This window comes from Pteropus alecto, unplaced genomic scaffold (assembly GCF_000325575.1).
Source record: "Pteropus alecto unplaced genomic scaffold, ASM32557v1 scaffold164, whole genome shotgun sequence".
Taxonomy (NCBI): domain Eukaryota; kingdom Metazoa; phylum Chordata; class Mammalia; order Chiroptera; family Pteropodidae; genus Pteropus; species Pteropus alecto.
In genome coordinates this window covers 1901962-1922180 of record NW_006439568.1, presented here as the reverse complement: position 1 = coordinate 1922180, position 20219 = coordinate 1901962, and the positions used below count along the sequence as shown (strand labels likewise).

Genomic DNA, 20219 nt, shown 5'->3' with positions numbered 1-20219 from the left:
AGAATATCGTTTTGCCTTTATTGAGATACTTACCAGATTGTGTAGGCTGTGACTGTCTCATAAAGGACGTTTACCTGGCTATAGGGTCACCAAATCTTTAAATAACAGTATTTAATTTCAGAAAAAAATAAAATCGTTGTACATCTATTGAAGCAATATTGTACTGGTAAGATTTAATCTGCTGGCTTTTCATAAGAGTTTATTTCATTACTTTTGATTAGTTCTTACTACAGATCTTGAGCCTGGTACTCCTAGAACAGAAGCTCCAGAAATCATGGGTAATGAGAACGTGTGTCTTTCAAATAGTGCTTTTCCTATTCATTGTCATATCATCGTAGCTACAGGTTCTCCTGCATCTTAAAACCATTTCAACATCCTCTGTTGTCATTTCATTATAATATTTATCTTGAAATTATGCTAAGCTCTATATCAAGTTATCTGTTGAGTTTAAGAGAACTGTGCATAAACTAATTTCAGGACATCAGGCTGTCGTGTAACTGCTCAACATTGTGTCATGTGATCACATGTATTTGTTTAAACAGCATTGACTATTTTAAGCTTCATTTCAAACATGAATTTGCATCCATCCCTTATTCACATTGCTTATGTCTCATTAATTGCAGAAATACCACGTTTCTTTGCTCATATTACTTTTTATTGCATTTTATTGTATTAGGATCTGTGTAATTATTTTGGTGGAACTATTCTTTCAATGAATGATGTTTTTAGTTAATTGTCAAAATTCAAAAAGTGCTATGTCTTAAAAGTTTATATGATAATGTAGGTTGACTCCTTTTCTGGCAGGTTTTAAAAATGTTTCTCAACTTTTATTGAATCAAAGACCACTTTGAAATTTTGATGAGCGTAGTCCATTTGATCCTTATGCTTTCAAACATACGGACTTATTACTGTATTGTGATTATCTAAATAGATAAAAATAGTAGACATTTATCTACAGAAGAGCAAGTAGACTGCTAAATGCTTTTTCCAGTAGAGTTAGAAAAGTATGTTACATAAATGTGTAAAAAATTTGTCCAGCAGAGTCTTCCATATTAGCGAGAGTCACATAATCAAACATAAGGAGAATTTGTTGACCACAGTGAAATTTAGCAGAGCTCAATGCTATATATACCACATGAGATGAATGGGAACTCAGCCACTGTTTGGTCAAATTTGCAAAGAACAAGTGTCTCTTTTCTCTCAGTTCGGAAGCTTAAACATTGACTTCTGATATTAGTCTTCAAGTGAATTTTTAAAATCTCTTTGGCTTATTTTATTGTTTTTGGCCAATTCTTCCTACAGTCCTTGAACCTGTCACTCTTACAACCGAAGCTCCAGAAACATTAGGTAATGATATTTCTTGTTTTTCATCAACTTTTTTCTGCTCATTGTCAACGCATTCCATCATCATCATAATCACATTGTTATCAGCTTCAAAGGACTGTTATCTTTTGCTGTCCGTTAACTATTTCTTCTTTTTAAGAGTCCTAAAAACTCTTAAAAGAAGTTATCTGTTGTTTTTAAAAGCTATGCATAGATCTCTATCTGTATACCATGTAACCTTATTTTAATTTTTTGTCATGTACTTTTGTCTAAATAGTGCTCACATTTAAAGCTAAGTTTCAAACATGGTTGGTAATGTCTGTATCATCTCTAGACCAACTAAACATAAACACAAACAATTGTTATGGTACCGTGGATCCCTTGGCATATTTAAATTTCTTGGTGTGAACCTAAGACCACACGACCTACAGTATGGCTATAGTCCTTACGTTTTTTCAAAGTTAGAAATATACAAGACTCTTCACTCCTTGACTTAATTTTATGTGTGAGTTTTATCTCAAGAATCCTCAAAATAGTAACAAAATAGGAGAAAATATTTTGATCTTAAAAAGAAAATACCTTAAGTTTCAAGGAAATATATTTTAGAAAATCTAGAGCCTTATTTCCCAAATCACTTTCACTAGAGTCATCCAAAGGTTCTTCCTTCAGCTCCTAAAACTTCACAACGATCCCATCATCCACATCTCAGACCTAAAACCACATCAAGTCCTGAAGCACCTCAGACCATAATTTGAGGGTTGAGCCCTTGTAGCTTGACCCAGTGGGGTCCCAAAGCAATGTCCCTGATGGGAAGTTAACAGTCTGTATGTTCTCTGAGAGTCAAGGTGTGAGGTATGGTTATCAGCTGCTTCTTGGATGATGTTCTTGGTCTCTCTATAAAGATGTGTTTACAGCAAAATTAACATAATCATTCACTGTTATCTATTGCTGTATCTGAATTTAAACATGTGATCTATTTATTATAGTCATGGTTACATAAACATAGTTTTTTTCAACTTCCAAGAAATGCAATATATTATTTTCATATATATTTTCATATATATTATGTAAACAGATTTTCCAAAGCAAGCTTCTGTATTAGTTAAAATCAGAAAATGAGATACCTAGGAAAACCTTATGTTGACCATAGTAAGATACATAACAGAATTTAAAGGTTGAGACCCCCTTCTGCAATGAATTGTTCATTGTTACAGTTTGACCAAATCGTCAAAAAAATAAAAAAAGTGTTTGCTTCCTGTCTATTCAAAATTTTAAAACATTGTTTGTCATTTGAAACTAATGTTTTGATAGAAAAATTAAGACATACTTTGTGAAACTTTCTCATTTTCATGTTGTTGCATTTGATTAGTTTCTACTACAGGCTTTGAACGTGTTAGTCATAGTTCTGAGGCTCCAGGAACAACATTAGGTAATGATTTTTATGACCTCATTAAATGCTTTCTTGCTCATTAAAACCCAATCCCTCACTGTCATGGCCAGAATTGTTCTTGCTTCCTTAGACTGCCATCGTCATTCCATTTCATACTTAGAAGTAGTTCGGGATTCTTAATGCAAGTGTTGCCTATCATTTTTAAGAGATGTTCCTGGATCCTGTTGAGGGAATCTATCTGGCATGAAGCCCCCTTTAATATCTCATTATATGATTCAGTAAAGAATCTGAAGTCCAAATTGCTCTCCTTTTATTTGGTATTTAGAGCTATAAAACAATTGCACTATACCATGAACTTTCTCTAAACAGTTTTACTCTGTAAGATCTGTGTGATGTTCTCAATATTCTCTTCCAGTTTTAAGGAATGAGGATTCCACATTAAATTATCAGGGAAAAAAAAGGTACTTCCTGGAAGCGCCAATCCTAGTAAATACAAGTTGTAGGGTTCCTAACCTTGATTAGTCCTTATTCTCCACCACAGTTGAGCAGTGGTTCTTAATCTTCACCAATTAGAAATTTCTCTGAATATCTAATTATTCATATTAATATTTATTTCTTTAATAAATTTTGTATATTATTTTGGTCTCTAAAAGACCCCCAGTGATGATAAGGAACAACTTAGCATAGTAAAGTTTTTCAAATTTTGGAAATAAATTCTAGAAAATTCAATATGTTTTAGAAAACATAGGTCCATGTACAGTGCTGTTGATGGTTTCTAGACCTATAAACACTATAGCAACTCAAGATTTTCTTTCTTTGGTTTCAAAAACATGTGAGGAAAAAACGCATCCTCCTCCCAAACTTTAATTTTCCTGAAAGTTCTCTGTGAAACCAAGAAAATCTATGTTTTCTAGTTTAAGTAGTTCTTCCAGCCCATTGTAGTTGGGCCCTAGGAGCAACAATGATGTGGCTTTCTAACTTGTACTTCTCACCTCTACACCCTCTAGGGAAAGGGCATAAATAGTGGTTAGCATTTCTAAAACTGTAGAGTTGACCGGAAGGATCATGGTTGAGAGAGATCTATGTGTAGTCAAGTTCATGTGACCTCATAAGGATTGTCTCTGAAAAAAGATGTCTTATTCAGTTTTCTTATTCCATTTCATTCACCTCTTTTTAAAAAACGCTGCTTCTTTGGTTTATGTCAACAATGGTGACCTCTGTGTTTCCAGTGCCATTATTAGCACTTGAGCAGGATTGGGTGGAATACTGAACAGAGGTAGCAATCAAAAGTAAGGGCATGCTTTACTTTTTAAACAGGCAAAAATATAATTGTGGAAAAAAAACCCATTCTTGAGTTTTCCTTACCTTCAAGACAATTTTCTTAGATACAGAAGCAGTCTGTTTATTTGAGTGGTAAAGATATAGAGAAAGAATATTTAAAGGAGTCAAGGATCTATGTGAGCTGTTAGAAAATAGCTGGGCTTTGAAATAACTTCAGGATTTGCATTAGTAGATAGAAGGGTAAGAACAGCAAAAATAAAACAGAAAGTCTTGACCCCTATTGAGGGTACCCAAGAGGGTAGTCAAATTGGAACATAGAACAAAACATTCCTAGATTTCTGAACATTTTGTTAATGATACTATCATCAAATCAGCTGTAGGAAGCTCTTAAAAGCCCTTGTGTGAGTTCAGATTCTTAGAAGGATGCTCAAGATCAGGAGGTCAGCAAAAAATTTTTATGTGAAGAGTTAGATAGTGAATATTTTAGACTTCGCAGGCCATTTGGTCTCTGTTACAACAACTCAATTTTACAGTTGTAGCCTGAAGTCAACCAAAGCCAATATGTAAATGATGTGTAAATATGCCTTAAATTATCTTAGTTTGGGGGTGTGGTTGTGCTCCAATAAAACTGTATTTGAATTTCATACCATTTTCACGTCATAAAATATTACTCATAAGTTGTTTTTCTATCACTTAAAAATGTAAAAACAATTCTTAGCTCACAGGACAAGCAGAGGGCTAGATTTTAGAGGGACATAGCTTATCAATTTCTGCCTTAATGCAAACTGCATGGCTCTCCATAATCCTGCTCTTTTGAGAGTCTATATATTTCAATTCATTGCTACCTTTGTCTAAAACCTATTAAATAAATTATATGTAATTGACAACTTAGACCCTCTTCTTTCAGCTCCCACTGAACTGCAAATCCTTGCTTTGAAACCAGTGACATCACCAAGCCTAGAAATGACACAAAGTCAACCTGGTAAATAGATTGTTTTATCTGTCTGGGTACACTGTGAACTTTAAAGAACAAACTCCAAGTCTTGTTATTCCAAAAATAAAAAATGCGAAAGAATACACATTTAATAACTCTCTACATATTGTACCATGCTCTTTCCATGATTGCATATTGGTGTTAAAGTAGTAGTACATTATGTTTATATTAATTATATTACTCAACAGTATAGAAAAACTTCATTTTACTGTGTTTTGTGTATATCATTTTAGATAATCATGTATTTGATTAAGCACTTAGAAGAACTGATTTTATTCTTTATCCTTATTTTTCACTAACAGTTACAAATTTGTGGGACTCTTTAGTAGTAAGTTCGATTTGTGTTCTACTACATGAAAAGAATGACCATCAAGGAAGGAGAAAGTTCTCGCTTCAGTAAAGATAACAAAACTCCACTTTACTCAATGTGAACCTGAACATATTGCCCTTCAGAATTGAAAACAAAAATTTTTAATCATTCTTAGCAATGCTGTTGCTACACCCTGACATTTATTTTGAGACACTGGATCTTATTTTTTTCTAGCATAGGGTTGTAATTTCTTTTCATCTCCTTTATGCATCTTTTAATTAGCTACATGGCATTTTGGTGCTCATGTTGACAGTTTAAGGTATGATTGTTATTAGTAACCCACAGCACATAAAATTATGAGTTCTATTCAGTTATTAGAGCTTCCATTAGTATTAATAAAACTATATTATCATATTGGCTAGCATGGAGTAGTTATAGGTACAAGGTACTTTTCTAAATATTTAGTATTTATTCATTCAATGCTCACAACAACTCATCTTTCATTAGTTGTATCATTTTGTGTGTTTTGCTATTTCTGAAGTCCTGGAATCTGTTACATTTATCAATGAGTCATCAAAGGAAGCTATAGATAAAAAAAGTTTCCTAATGGGAAGTCAGTGCTTTTCCACTTAATTGAAGAAGTCACCTTTAACTGTCCTCATGCTTTGTGACATTTCATAGATCCTGACATCTTGTCTGTGCTCATTCAATGAATCTTGAGAGTCAAATATCGTACACAGAACACTGTGCTAGTGTCTGCCATATTGCTATGCAGGATTCACAATTTCCTTATTTAGTTTCCTCTCACTCTGAATTCAAATTTTAGTATTTCAACATTCTGATGACTCTTTCAATATGAATATGCACATTCTATTTTTCATTTTAATATCATTTTTAGTATTCATCCCTATGCTTTCCAAGAACTCACTCTATATCTTTTTTTCACTAGAATCTTTTGAAAAATGTGAGGAAATAAAATGATCTGCTTTGCTCAAGGTAGAAATCGCTGTAGACCCTACCAGTTAGAGAGTTTTTCCACAAAGCACATTGCCTTTATTTCCTGCCTTCATTTCTGCCATTTTAAATTGTAGTCATCGTCATAATCCACCTAAATGTTATTTATTCTCATGAATGTATCTACTTAAGATGACTAATCTTTGTTTTCAAATTAAACAGGGTTCCATTACAGAGTGCCATAGGCTGCCCTCCACTAACCAGACATTCCCTGTTTCCTCCTTAGCATTAGCTGAAACAGATTATGTTTACCCCACTGCCAAAGCGCCACTCAAGCCAGAGGAGCCAAAGACTGAAGGCAGTAAAGGTTTTCATGCTTTGATTCATTTATTCAACAAATTTTTAATTAGTGTCTCATATCCGTGGCACATGAATGTTCAAGCTCTGGTGCTTGCTCTACAATTGAATAGATATGAAGAGCTATAGCTTCCAAAATTCTTGGATTCTTAAAATGATAATTGACTTTCTGAATATAGAAATAAATTTCAGTTTCTCTACAGTGTATAAATATTGAGGCATAACATTTAACAGCCAGTTAATGACAATTAAAACAAATATTAGTTGGAAGATTAATATTATAGACTAGGATTTCCCTCTTGGTTCTCTTTTTTTCTTGTCTAAATCCAGTTGTCTTATGGTAAAAAATATGATGTAAATTCTTAAGAGAATGAGAATTAAAGAAATATTTGACTGTAGCTTAATATCTTACTATTTTTAAAAAGTTGTTCTCCTTTGTTTTGATACAGTTGTGGAATCTATTACAAATGTGTCTGAACCACCTGAGACCACACTAGGTAATGACACACCTCAGCAGCTTTTGTCCTCACTGTCACCATCATCTGAGAACCTCAGGTTCTCTCTCATTGTGAATTCATGTTGCAACATCATTCTTTGTCATGGCAGTTAATTTTCTTTCTAGGTGCTTCTATTCATAACCATTGTCCATGAAGTCACTTCTACCATTCAGTTTTATATCTAGACCTGGTCTCTTTCTCTTCTTAAGTCAGCAAAACTATTGAATCTGAAGCATCTTTTTCTTAACATTGCATATTCTGCCAGCTTGATGTTTTGTTGAATATTTCAGATAATATTTTTGTATAATGTTCCATTCATACTTTCTGCCCTAGCAACATATTTTCCATTAACATTCATTCCATCACATTCATTTACATGTTTGATTTTTCTCCATTATTTAAGTGAAATTCAATGCTTCTTGAATACTTTAATGCCTTTTCATTACTTTGTTTTTCCTTTTATAATTACTATTGAATATATCTTTATGGAATTGTTGAAGGGGTAATAGTGTGGACTGAGAATTTAAAAAGTAAGGATATTGCTTACTTTGAAATTATTTTGTAACCTAGAATCTCTAAACATTTTTTAAACTAAGTGCATTACAAACAAAGGAGACATGCAATTTTGCTGCAGATTTGCAATTTTCTTTATTGTTTTAAAAATCTACTTGGTAACCCAAGGTATTCTCCTTCAGTTACCATAGAAGCATCACCTCTGCCTTCTCAAACTGTAATCCCACCCAGCCCAGATGAGCCTCAGATCAAACGGGGTAAATACATTATTTTGTATTTCAAGAGCACTGTTTATAGAATGTGAGATTGGAAAGACAGTATGGATACTGCTTGACATTAGAAGTTCCAATTTAATCATCATGCTCACAGTCTTTGATACCCCATTTCTTCTTTTATCCATTATCTGTAGCCAGTCACATGGAATTGTTGTGAATATTCTTTGGAATGGCTGAAAAACACCTCTCAGCTACTGTGCAAGTGCTTAACATAGAAAATAGTAGTGTTTCTGGGAACAAACATTTATATTCCATTTAAAATAAATATACTAACTTCAAATACTTTATCATCTCAACTAGTTTTATATTCCATTTAAAATAAATATACTAACTTCAAATACTTTATCATCTCAACTAGTTTTATATTCCATTTAAAATAAATATACTAACTTCAAATACTTTATCATCTCAACTAGTTTTTCTTTGGTCATGTAAAAAGTATTTTAAGATATCTGACATTTATTTAAGATTAACAGAAACAGATTTCACTGTGCAGTCCACATAAAAAGATATAACTGGCCAGTCACCTTGTCATTGTTCATGTCCTTTACTTCTTTCCGGTCCTTCCTGCAGTGGTTTAGCCATTTCATGGCATACAAATAAGAGAAATTGAAATCAAACTAGTTTCTTTGGCAAGTCATAAAGGTTTACTTGGTGGTGGAGTTTGAAGTGAAGGAAAACAAACCCACACGGATAACTAAATGAACTTCTTACAAGGAAAAATTGTCTCAATATCTATAGGCTCTCTTGGAATAGGAGTTTATCGTAAATAAGTCCACATTTGTGTTTTGATTGCTATTGAACTTTTGTATATGACTCTATTTCCAAAGGAGATATGGATATTAATTTTACTATCTTCTGAAATATCCTATTAAATGTTACCTATTAAACTCTACAGTTTAATTTTTACCAAAATTCCACATTGGCTATATTAACTGAATCTGTGTCAGTTATCTCTAACTTTTTAAAGCTTATTCTTTTTAATAATAGGTATAATATTGTTGATGTATTTAATTATGAATACTATTAGTAATTCTTATCTCTTTCTGAATCACTTTATGGACTTGCCTCATGATGTGCAGACAGTTTTTCTATACCCTAGGGAAAGCAAATAGCTTATCAGTAGGAACCTCAGCAGGCAAGGAAGTCGAGAATCAGGAAGTCACTAGACTGAAAGAAATGCTAGAATCAGAATTTTAAAAGTGGAGGACTCTTAAAAATCCTGTAACTTTTGATGGAGAACCTGAGACTTTAGACCCTTGGATTAGCAAAGAGAGATCTAAATCTCTAGGTTCCAGGCTCCTAAACCAATGTAACCTCCAACATATCTTAGTTTTCATCTTTCCACAGGTGAGAAGATCCTGCTGATTGAAACCATTGTATGCCTTATATATTTTGATTTAGTATCAGGAGGAAGTCACTGCAGACTCTTTAGAAACTTCTAGGATCTAACAACTCTTATTTTCAGCAATCCTGAAACTTTGTGACCTGGACAACATTCTGTTTCTTTTAATTATATTTCTTATCCCAAACACTAGTGAAACCAAATGAGGTGTTTCCATAAGCTGCAAACTTGCATTTGATAATTCCTTTTCTCCAGCAGGATATACCTTTTATTTTCTTGGTGAAGAAACAATTGGTTTTTGCACTGAATGTCCTAAACTTCTTTGGGAATCACCCAGCTAAGGAATAACTTTGTTCAGTAATGCATGCTTTCAATTTATGTTCAATTTCTCCTCAAAATAATCAATAAAAATTATGTTTTGTGTAATAAGATTGATTTTTTTCCATTAGTACTTGCTATTAAAACCCATTCATTTTCTATGTGTATTTGGAATATAACACGCTAACTTCTTTTAGGATAAATTGTATTTATTCGCACTTAAAAATATACTGAGATAATCTGATAAAAACGGTGTGAACTTATAAGGTTGAATTTTTGTTATTATGAAATTTATTTTTAACCTATTTAAAAGATATTTGAAGTAAATATTTCTGGTATTCCAACAGTTTCATTCACCAGCTGAATATCTTAGATATCACTTAATATTGCCTATTGTTTTGTTTTCTGTTATAAGAAAATTATCTTCCTATACTTTGTAGCTTGTTGAGAGCTTAATTGCACTAATTGCTGTGTATTTAGGTCTTCAGTCACTCAACAGACATCTCTGAGAGACTAGAGGCTTTGTTACTGTAATTCTTGGGGAACCTAAAGGCGCCAAACCTTATGTCCTTTCTTTTAGCTCCCAAGCAGACACCGCGCACTCCGCCCAAACCAAAAACATCTCCACGTCCAAGAGTCCCACAAACACAGCCAGGTAAATACATATTTTATATTCTGGCTTGAAGAGTTTGATGTTAGTGGAGTTATTCTGCTGAATTATAGCAAGGTAAGTTTTTAATCCTTGTGAAACAAGTCTTCCTTTGAAACATAATAAATACTTGCTTTTACTTTTAGACTTTATCAAAAAGTGTATTATTGAAATAGCTTATTCCAGAAAGCTTCCCTATTATTACATTATTTTGGAGTGGCCCACCTACTTTCCTTGCTTCTCCCAGCTTGAGAATTCCTATCCTTTCTGTAGGTCTTGAATGTGCCTCCTCTTGCCAATCTCCTATTTTATTATTTTTACCTTTCAGTAGATTTTATTTAACATTAATGTTATGAAATATATATACACACATATAGCATGTGTTATAAAATAATGATTACAATGTTACTTTGATTGTTCTGCTGTGAAATTTTGATAAGGAGCCAAGCAAGAGTCATTATCAACTATTTTTTATTCTGTTCAAGAAGCTCTTATTGAATAATTAACTCTAACCCTAACTTCTTAACCAAACTCTTATCTAATTATTCCAGCTGCCTCGGCAGATCCCCATTTTGGATTACCATAAACTTGACATGCCTCAAAGAGAGCTTATTGTCTTTCCTCTTTTCAATTTCTCATTTACACCATGGCAGGTCTTCAGCATTTCACAACTGATTTTTACTTCTCTCCCTCATCCAGTCTCTGTGTGGTACAGTCTAGCATTTGTACCTGCTCGAAGCATCTACCTAGTCATGTCTAGTCTGTTGTCGTTACTCAGCTGATCTCCTGTTTCTTTTCTCTCTTAATTTCAATTCTATTGCCCCTTGAGTCTTAAGTGATTGCTTAACTAATTCATTTAATCGGTTAGTCATTCAACAAAGATTAATTGCATGCTGACCATGTACCAGGCAATGTGCTAAACACTAGGGATGTGAAACAAAATTGAATCCTTCTGTGGACAAGGAAGTTATAGTCTAAGGCAATCACCTAAACTTAAATTTATCATTTATATATTTCTTACTTCCAAAAAAGTATATGAGGTGCACCTACTAATTTATTACCAAAGGAAGATTCACTATCACTAATGGTCTGGGGAATGGAAAATATTAGCAGCAACAAAATTCTGCTTGATCCAGGGAGGCGTTCTCAATTCCCACCAGAAATCCTTTAACCAGATCTCTGTATCTGTACTGAAAGAAAACACTAGATTTGGGCATGGTCTATAATATCTGATTCTGAGAGAAATTTTGCCTATTTTTTCTTTAAAAGGAAATTCCTTAAAAGACAGTTCTATGTTCTGCATCTAACTAATGGTTTGATGTGCTTTAAAATGTGTTTTAAATACTAAAACTTTGCTATGAAAATGAGTATGATATATAAGTATATGAAGGTACCAAGGCAACAATTCCTTGATAGGAGAATTCTAAAATAATAACAATAAATACATGTGAAACATTACTATATAAGAGATACTGGGAAAATAATTAATGATTAGTGAATAAGTAATGATTAATGAATAGAGTTGGGAAAGAAAAAAAAAAGCAAATATATTGAATCCATGAATAGGAAACTAAACTCTTAACTTAAAAGAATTCAACAGATAAAATCACGTAAGGATGCTCTCAAATTTTTATTTTAATATAAAGCTTAGAACAAAAGTAGCAGAGAATGGAGAAATGGAAATAAATAAGAAAGTAAGAAAACTTGATGAATGTTGGAAAATAAGAGAAAAGATGAAAAATAAGAAGTGCTGGGAATAAAGACATTGAGGATATAGATTTCTGGTTAGTGGAATTTTAAATAGTAAAAGCAATATGAAGTAACAAGGAAGACATAATTTTCTTTTAGAGCTGTACTCTACTTACAAAAAGACAATAGTAAATCAGTAGCTTATTCTAAATTCTCATTATTGTACTATATTCAAAGTTTCAAATTTGTTTAATTTAGACCTGTAGCCAACCTTCCTCCACAAGATAGGCAGCTTCAGAATGGATAGATGCATATGTTCAATGCATTCCACTTTGACTCTGAAACCCTGGACTGGCTGCCTAACTAACAAGAGAGCCTCCTGATTCTGTCCCAGCTTCAGCAATCCCCAGCCCACTAGCATCTCCCTTGAAAAGTAGCTGAAACCCAAATACTTCTGGCTTTGTCAGTGCTACTTAATGCAAGGGAATGATTTGGGAAATTAATCATGAAAAACAAAATACATTCTAATCATTCCTCTTAAAAAAGTGAGTAAAATGAACTTCAAAAGTTTATTTGGGTGGGAGAATATTCTGTTCATATGTACAATACCAAATGCAAATTATTATTGTTGGGCTATAAGGGTATCATCTAATAGTGTGTGCAGCTTAAAGTGTAACACAGAGTGCTCATCTACTTTTTTCAGAATGAAATTCTGTAAATGGGCATGCCACCTTCTTATTTATATTTAAATTGTATTTATAAATTAGATGGCAAGATTTAAATCTGTATTTGGAATTTGAGGGCAAAGTGAGATAAAGATTTGGATCAAATCATCAAGGATATTTTGTTATTAAATAAAAGTTTGATTTTTGAATTTCTGTGTTCATAGGTAATATTTAACAATCCCATTATTTATTTTATACCTAGAAATCTTATAATTACCCAAACTACAGGTGCTCCTCGTTTTTGTAGCAGCAAACACTGTGAAAATTAGAATATACTCAGATCCGTCAGTGTCAACTGTGTAATGATGTTCTAGGAATGGAAAAAAAAAATTATAGTAGTATAGTTTTCACATCATTTTGACATTTCACATTTAATTATCACAGCCACCTTTGAGTTCAGACAGACTTATTATTTCAACCCTACAAAATGAGAAACAAATTAAAATGTGACCTGCACAATTGAGATATAGACAGCACAAGTGCTTGGACCTAGGGGTAATGTCTGGGCCTCAGTATCCAGTTCAAGTCTTGTCTCTCGTAATTAATAACTATGTAAGCTGAGGCAGATAGTCACCAACCCAAGCCTTTAAAGCGAAACTGATAATTCCTTCCTCCCAGCATTATGGTGAGAATCAAAGGGTATAATCTTTATGAAAGCATTTTTGAAATTATGAAATGAGCCATAAATAAAATAGATTTTTTTCCCCTAGTATCTATTACATTAGCACCTGTTACTTTAAATGAACAGTTGTGGAAAGAATTTTAGTTTGTGAACATGTTCATTTAAAGGTTTATTTGGGGCCTAAGAATTGCAGGGGGAGTAGAATGCAAGCCCACCCACTCCATTCCATTCCATGCTCACTTCCCTTTCTGCCATTGCCTGATCTGAATTTAAGTTTCTCATCCATGCTTCATGGGCTTCTACTCTGACTTCACTGAACTCATTTTCAAAGAAAGACCTGGCATGTGTATGTGTTGGGAGGTAGGGGGTGGTGTTAAGGAGAAGTCAAGCAAACATCCAGAAAAAAAGAGCATTTTTGCATTGCTTGCTAATCTCTTCTGAAATGAATGTTTCAAAAAATTTTCCATCCTACCTCTACATTTAGTCAAATTTTGCAGTTTCTCAGATTTCATTTTTCTAAAAGTATCTGGAATTCTAACTAATCTATTCTTAGAGCTTAAGGTTTATTTTTCTAACTCTCATTTCAATACTTTTTTCTAATCAGTGATCAGGCCTACGCCTCATCATAGTTTGATGAATGGGAAATGCTGAAACCAAATGATCTGAGTTCTCTCTTTCAGTGCCTAAGGTGTCTCAGCGTGTCACCTCAAAGCCAAAAATGTCACCAAGGCCAGAAGTGCCATATACTCCACCTGGTAATGCTTTATTTCATATTTGAGCCAAATTCATTGTTTCACTCTGGTACAATAAAACATGAGAGCTGATGGATGCAAAGTCAATATTTCACGTATGTTCAGATACCATGTTGGGATCGTTTCAAAGTTCTCATAAAAGTTATCTAATTGCTCACATAGTAAGGTATTGATAGAATCAAAAGGCACAGACTTATGCCAAGAATAGAAAATTTCTTTAGAACTAAATTTTCTTTTATTTTCTGACATAAAAAAATAACCTACCAATGCTACTATATGATGCTCAAATATTCTGCCGAAATAAGATAAAGAATTCAGAATTTTCCCACAAAAATGATAAAATGATGTTTTTAATAACAGAGGAAATGATGTTTAACCATTTTGGGGGGGTTTAGAAGGTTTACAAATTTTACACTATCCAGCATTGAGGTTTTTTTCTTGTCAAATTCTATTTTACCAGTTAAATGGAGCAATAACTTGGGTTAAGAAATATGCTTCACAAAAAAATCATTTCTTTAGCTACAAATCTATATCTCAGCTATCATCTGAGAAGGCCTTCTGTCCATTTATAGGGGGAATAATCTCATGTTTGTAGGAGTAGACAGGGTGGGGACTTCAAAGACCCAGACATTTTCTGGGTCTCGGCCACCAATGTTCTAAGTCTTCAAGTGACCTTAGGAAGCTACTGTTAGCTAAAGAGTTCTATAATAAACCAAACCAAGTTCACCTTTCACTAGAGAATCTGGGAAATACATTGTTTTTCTTTTTCTTTTTTTTAAAAAAAAAAGTCCAATTATTATAAATTCCTAGTGCTCCTAAAAGCGTGTAGAACATTCCCAAAACCAAAAATATTTCTATAGCTTGAAATGATGGCATTTTGGAAGCAAGTCTGAATTCACTTGCTAAAGTATTTTCCAGATTGTGAAAGGGAGGGTGTTATTGCTGCTATGGGATAATTAGATTGTTGCAGGTGGTGGTAGGCTAGGAAGAGGCTCCTTTGCCCTGAAGTCTAGAATTGAAATTTATGTCACTAAACCGACAGCCAATATTATAAATTCCAATAAGAAAAAAGCTGATCTTCCCACTTGGAAAATATTGATTTCTTATTTTCAACTGCACACACACCAAAAAAGTAACAAATTGAGTCATTACAGATAACAGTAGATTTGAGCGATTTTATTCACTTTTCCTTTTCATTAGAGAAAGGAATATTGTTGGTCTTAATGTGACTTAATCTTATTGAATGATTTCATCTAATAGTTAAACTTTTCTTCTTCTTTTTAAATGTCTAATAATTGCCTTAATTCCATCAACACCTTGTTTTTCACAGAAGTTCTAACTGGTAAGTTTGAGCAATGGAACAAAAGCACAAATGCTCCCCCTGGAGTCTCCACTGGATTTATTCTATTGACTCTCCAGTTCCAGATGTTCAGTTAGAATTCTGTCTCTAACTCCGTTGTTGGTCCCACCATCATACATACTCATCAGGGGTTCCTTGTTGCTCTAGGGGTGTGATGCGATATCTACAGGAATTATCATAAGGCAATTATTACTACATTTCACCTTTCTCACAAGTGTTCAAACAGACTGGATTCTGTTGTATTCAAACAGTTTCTGGTTTGCACCAAGGCTCAGGTTTCCGTCCTGATGAATCCAAGGCCTTGTTTACTGGTTCCTGTGGGTTATACCCCAAAAAGCAGAAGGTAAATTACATGTATATTCAATATGAACAGATATCCTAGAGAAATAGATGCTCTTTAAAATTCTGAAAACATAAAATATAGTGCTAAAATCAGGACAGAGTTATGTTTTATCATAATATTTATCTCAAAATTTATCCTGAGAGGTATCAGAAGTAGCAAACTTGAATTTTTAGACCTGGGTCAAGTAAATCAATCTAAGATTCACTGTATAGTTCTTCCATTTTATAGATTCTTAGCCATAACACAGGTCTTATCCATTAGGCCTTTAGAAACTCTCTTCCAGCCACTTAGTTGAATTATCTACAACATTTAATGAGGAATCTAGGCAAACTGAGTTCACATGCCATGTCCAGAATCAAAAGAGAAATAGTTTTTCTTTGGATCTGCCTTGGAGGAATGGTTTTAAATTCAGAGCAAAGGACTCACCCTGATGCTTGGTTCAACAGAGCTGTGCCTTCTTTGTAAATTTGTTTCTACACCAAGGGCTATTCTGGCTTTGTGGTTACCCTTCTGGCCCACAGGTATTTGGATAGAATTCAGTCACTGAGAGGGAACCAGGAAGAAAATCTAGATTTCTGAAAACTATCCAATCTTCACATATACTCTCTTTGGTAAATTCTAATTTATAGTCACACTACAGTATTTTTACAGTTAGGAAATAAAGGAATAATGCTGACATGCCTTTGGAAATGGAAATGCTAGAACCCAGACAGTGACTGAATGATGTTATGGAGAGAAGGATGACACTGTTGCTTCTAGCTTGGGCAAATGATGGATGGTAATGCCACTAAGGCAGGGAACACAGGCTCGTGTTTGTACGTGCTAGGTTTGGAGGGCCAGTTGGACTTTTAAGTAGGAATATCTAACTGGTGGTTGAAGAGTATGTCTGCATTTCTAAATAGAAGTCAAGATTTGGGATGTAGATTTGGGAATCACCTGTCTACATATAGATGGTTCTTAAATCTTGTGAGCAGATGACATTATCCAGGAGGAAGTATAGACTTCATTATCCAGGAGGAAGTCTATACTTCCTCCTGGATAATGTCATCTGGATAAGAAGTCAGTGGTCAAAGCACACAGTTATATTTAAGGAGTAAAAAGAGGAAGAGGAGCTAGCAGAAGCTTCTGTCAAAAAAAGACAGGAGACTATCAAGAATGAGGTGAAGCAGGGAAGGGTAGTCAGCAATGGCAATGAGGTGGAGAGGAGTCAGAAGAGCTGCTGGAGTTGAGAGTGTATATCCACAAGCCTGTATCTGAAAACCCCTAGGCTGATACTTCAAAAATCAGCAATTTTCAGATTTTAAAGTGAAATAGCACATATATCACTGGTTACAAACATATTAATAAGTCCGCAGTGAAAAATATGAATAGTTATATTACACAGAATGCATAAAAACTAAATAGCTTTAGGTCATTTCTAGTCCAGTTTTGCTGTCAAGTGATTTTAAAAGAAACACTTTCAGTTTCAGAGCATTTTGGACTTTGGAACTATGGATATGACATTATGGATCCATGGTTGCAGATCAGTGAAGTGGAAGCCGGACCACAGAGGATGAGAAGAGACAATTGAGAGAACAGGAAGTGGAGGCAGATATAGTTCTTTGATTTAAAGAATGAGAGCAAAAGAAGGGACAGTGTAAAGGGGAAGCCATGTTAAGGAAATGATTATTATTTTTAGGATGTTGGAGCACTTGAGCTGTTTAATAGACATAGAGAAAGCAACTTCTGGATAATAAGGACTAATGGAGATAGGGACTAATGGAGAAAAATATAAGAAAATAAAAATAATGAAAAATAGACGGTCTTAGAGGAGATGGAAGGAAGGGTGGTCCAAGAGCACATGAGAAGCTCAGAAAGTGGCCTCCAAAAGGGCAAAAGACCTGCTTTCTCTCAGACTGGACCTAAGGGTACAAGGTCAGAATAAAAGATTAGAGTCTCTGGAGGTGAAAGGATGTGTAGCCTATGTGCATTACTTTGCTAAGAGAATCAGTCTCTTGGTAGCCCAATGTAACCTTATTGCAGACTTCATATTTTACCATCTCTATCAGAAAATAACACACTGATTCTCTCATCTACTCTGGCAAAACATTTGTGCACATTCATTTACATTTGTCCATATTGGATGTTTCCACACACAATTGTCTTGTATCAGCTGAATTTTTCTTTGATGTGGTGCCTTTTATTCAAAAAGATAGCTAATTTGATGAGTTAATATAAGTGGTAAGTTGGTTCATATAACTGAGTCTAAAATATAATAATAGTAAATATTCTTATAAGGAAATCAAAAATGCCTTCCCAGAAAACTGCCATTATTTACATTAAGTTCCCCCAGCATGGAAGATTTGGTTTTTAGGAATCATGCTCTTATTTAATACACAGAGACATGCCACATAGGGAAAAGAAAAAAGCTTGCATTTCTTGGAGCTGCAGTTGACCAAGTAAGAGAATGATTCATAACCCTTCCCTGTGAATGTTTCTATTTCTTTTCTTTCCACTGATTTTAGCTGCTTTAAAAGGTCTGCTATGGCAGTTTATTAAATCATCACTTCATGGTTAAAAAGTGCAATTGCAGCTTTTTTACCCCAGCTAAATTCCTCAGTCAACTAAAGCAGGCAGCAAGTAATGTATTTACAGCATGGTGGATTTATTGGTAGCACATTTCTTCTGTTTCTCCTTTCCTTAATCCCAGCTCCTCTTTGTATAGTCTAGCACTGTAACCAATTAAGGTATTTGTAAACTATAGGCCACTTTCTCTGGTCATGACCTTCTCAAAGCCTAATCAAAGTGTCTTCTCCTTCACCCTCCAAACACTTAGTTTGATTTACAACTGGAAATTTCTCATATTTTACCTTTTGAATCCCCCAAAATACTACATAGCAAAGGTGAAATGTTCACTACTGTGATGAGTTTTCTCTAACTTTGTCAACCACTGTTCTTTTTGAAGTTACCTTTTTCCTTCAAAAAAAAATTCAGATTTTCAAGTTCCCCTGGATGTTACCTTTTAGCTCACAGAAGTTCTAATTGAGTCAAGTCTCTTTCCAATGTATCAAATTCCACAACTACGATTTCACTGGTGCTTGATGGCCTAGACTAAAAACACACATGATATGCAAGTTAAATGTGATCCCCTAAAAGCAGTAAAAAGAGAATGTCTGTGTTATTTAATCTATTCCTACACTAATGTTAAAGTGGTGTTTAACCATATCATGGTACAGAAGTTTTCTTCATCTTTCTCTGAAGCAGAGTTCTGGCCTGAATCCTAGTGTTTTTCCCCCCAGCATCATGTAAGATGTGAGAAAATAACACTGCCCATTGAATGGACTCTGAAATTTATAAAATCTTCAGTGTTGTAGGAAAACTTTCAGTAAGAGAGTAGGGCTGAGAAGGATCTTCTTGTGGGGAGACAGTCAAAGGAGTACATTATCTTGCTCTTGGAAGGAGATTTTACCATAGAAATCTAGCGTTAACAATAGGCAAATCACCCTGGTATTTTCCCCAATGAGAAATTAAGTATCAAATTCCCTGCCTACTGCTTTATTTTGCCAAAAAAGACTGGACACAGACATTAAAAATATACTGGATATCAGGGACTGAATATTAGTAGGTTTATCATTTTGCTGACATTTTTGTCCTTTGTTTTCATATTTTCATATGTCAGGAGGCCCTGACACCCAATATGCTAGAAGCCATAACACTAAGAATGACAAAGATGGCAACACTGACCTGGCATTCACTATGTAACAAGCATTCTCATCAACTTTACATGTGGTAGCTTCTAATGAGCTGCTGATTCCTTTTGCTCTCTTTTCCTCATAATAACTGTTAGTGTCTTTTCAAATAAAACTTCATTCTACTCAGATATTCCAGAATTTTGCCTTTCTTACTGTTTCCCTCAACTTGTAGGCCATGTATGCACTTGAAGATAACATATTTATTACTATCAGTAGAATTTTAGCATGACTGTCAAATGGCACCTGACCACTCGAAGCAAAAACTTTCTGTTTTGAAGACAATTTGAAGGAGACCTACCTAGCTTGTGTTAAATTAATTTGTTATTCCCTCCCCTTTTTTTTTGTTTTCCTCAAAGAAGGCTTCAAAATGAACTGTGACCAACTCTGTTTTATAGCCACTAGAACCTTCCCTACACAGTGACATTTTTCCTTTTTGAAAAGAACAGTCGTCTCAGCTTTGCTCATTAGCCACTGTGAAAGTACCTTTACTTCATTCATGCTTTTCAGGATTTTATATCTATGGGTCATTTCACTCCAGATGTGTCATAGTACACAGTGTTTTCTAATCTTTTTCTTTCAGTTCCAAGAGATGTGCTCCTTCCCCATAAACCAGACTCCGAAGTCTCTCAGAGCGAACCTGGTAAATGAATTAAATAATTTTCCCAGTTAGGGAGTATATTTTTCAAAAAAAATCTTGAGGTAAATATATATTTTTAATGATTGTGATGTGAAAGTTTGGAGAAAATTATGGGTATACAATCTGAAATTTTTTCCCCGGTTAATGAGGAAAG

The 20219-nt window shown here is 34.1% G+C and overlaps 1 protein-coding gene across 1 annotated transcript in view; it reads left to right on the top strand.

Annotated features, from left to right (window-relative positions):
• Positions 1-20219, top strand: part of ABI3BP (ABI family member 3 binding protein) — a gene marked incomplete at its 5' end in the record, with an annotated part of 234390 nt that overhangs the window by 157889 nt on the left and 56282 nt on the right. The window contains 12 exon segments of the mRNA XM_025050066.1: positions 222-278; positions 1291-1347; positions 1993-2070; positions 2687-2752; positions 4902-4976; positions 5831-5880; positions 6517-6610; positions 7059-7106; positions 7811-7876; positions 10138-10212; positions 13923-13997; positions 20009-20068. Coding sequence (XP_024905834.1) covers positions 222-278; positions 1291-1347; positions 1993-2070; positions 2687-2752; positions 4902-4976; positions 5831-5880; positions 6517-6610; positions 7059-7106; positions 7811-7876; positions 10138-10212; positions 13923-13997; positions 20009-20068 — 801 coding nt within the window.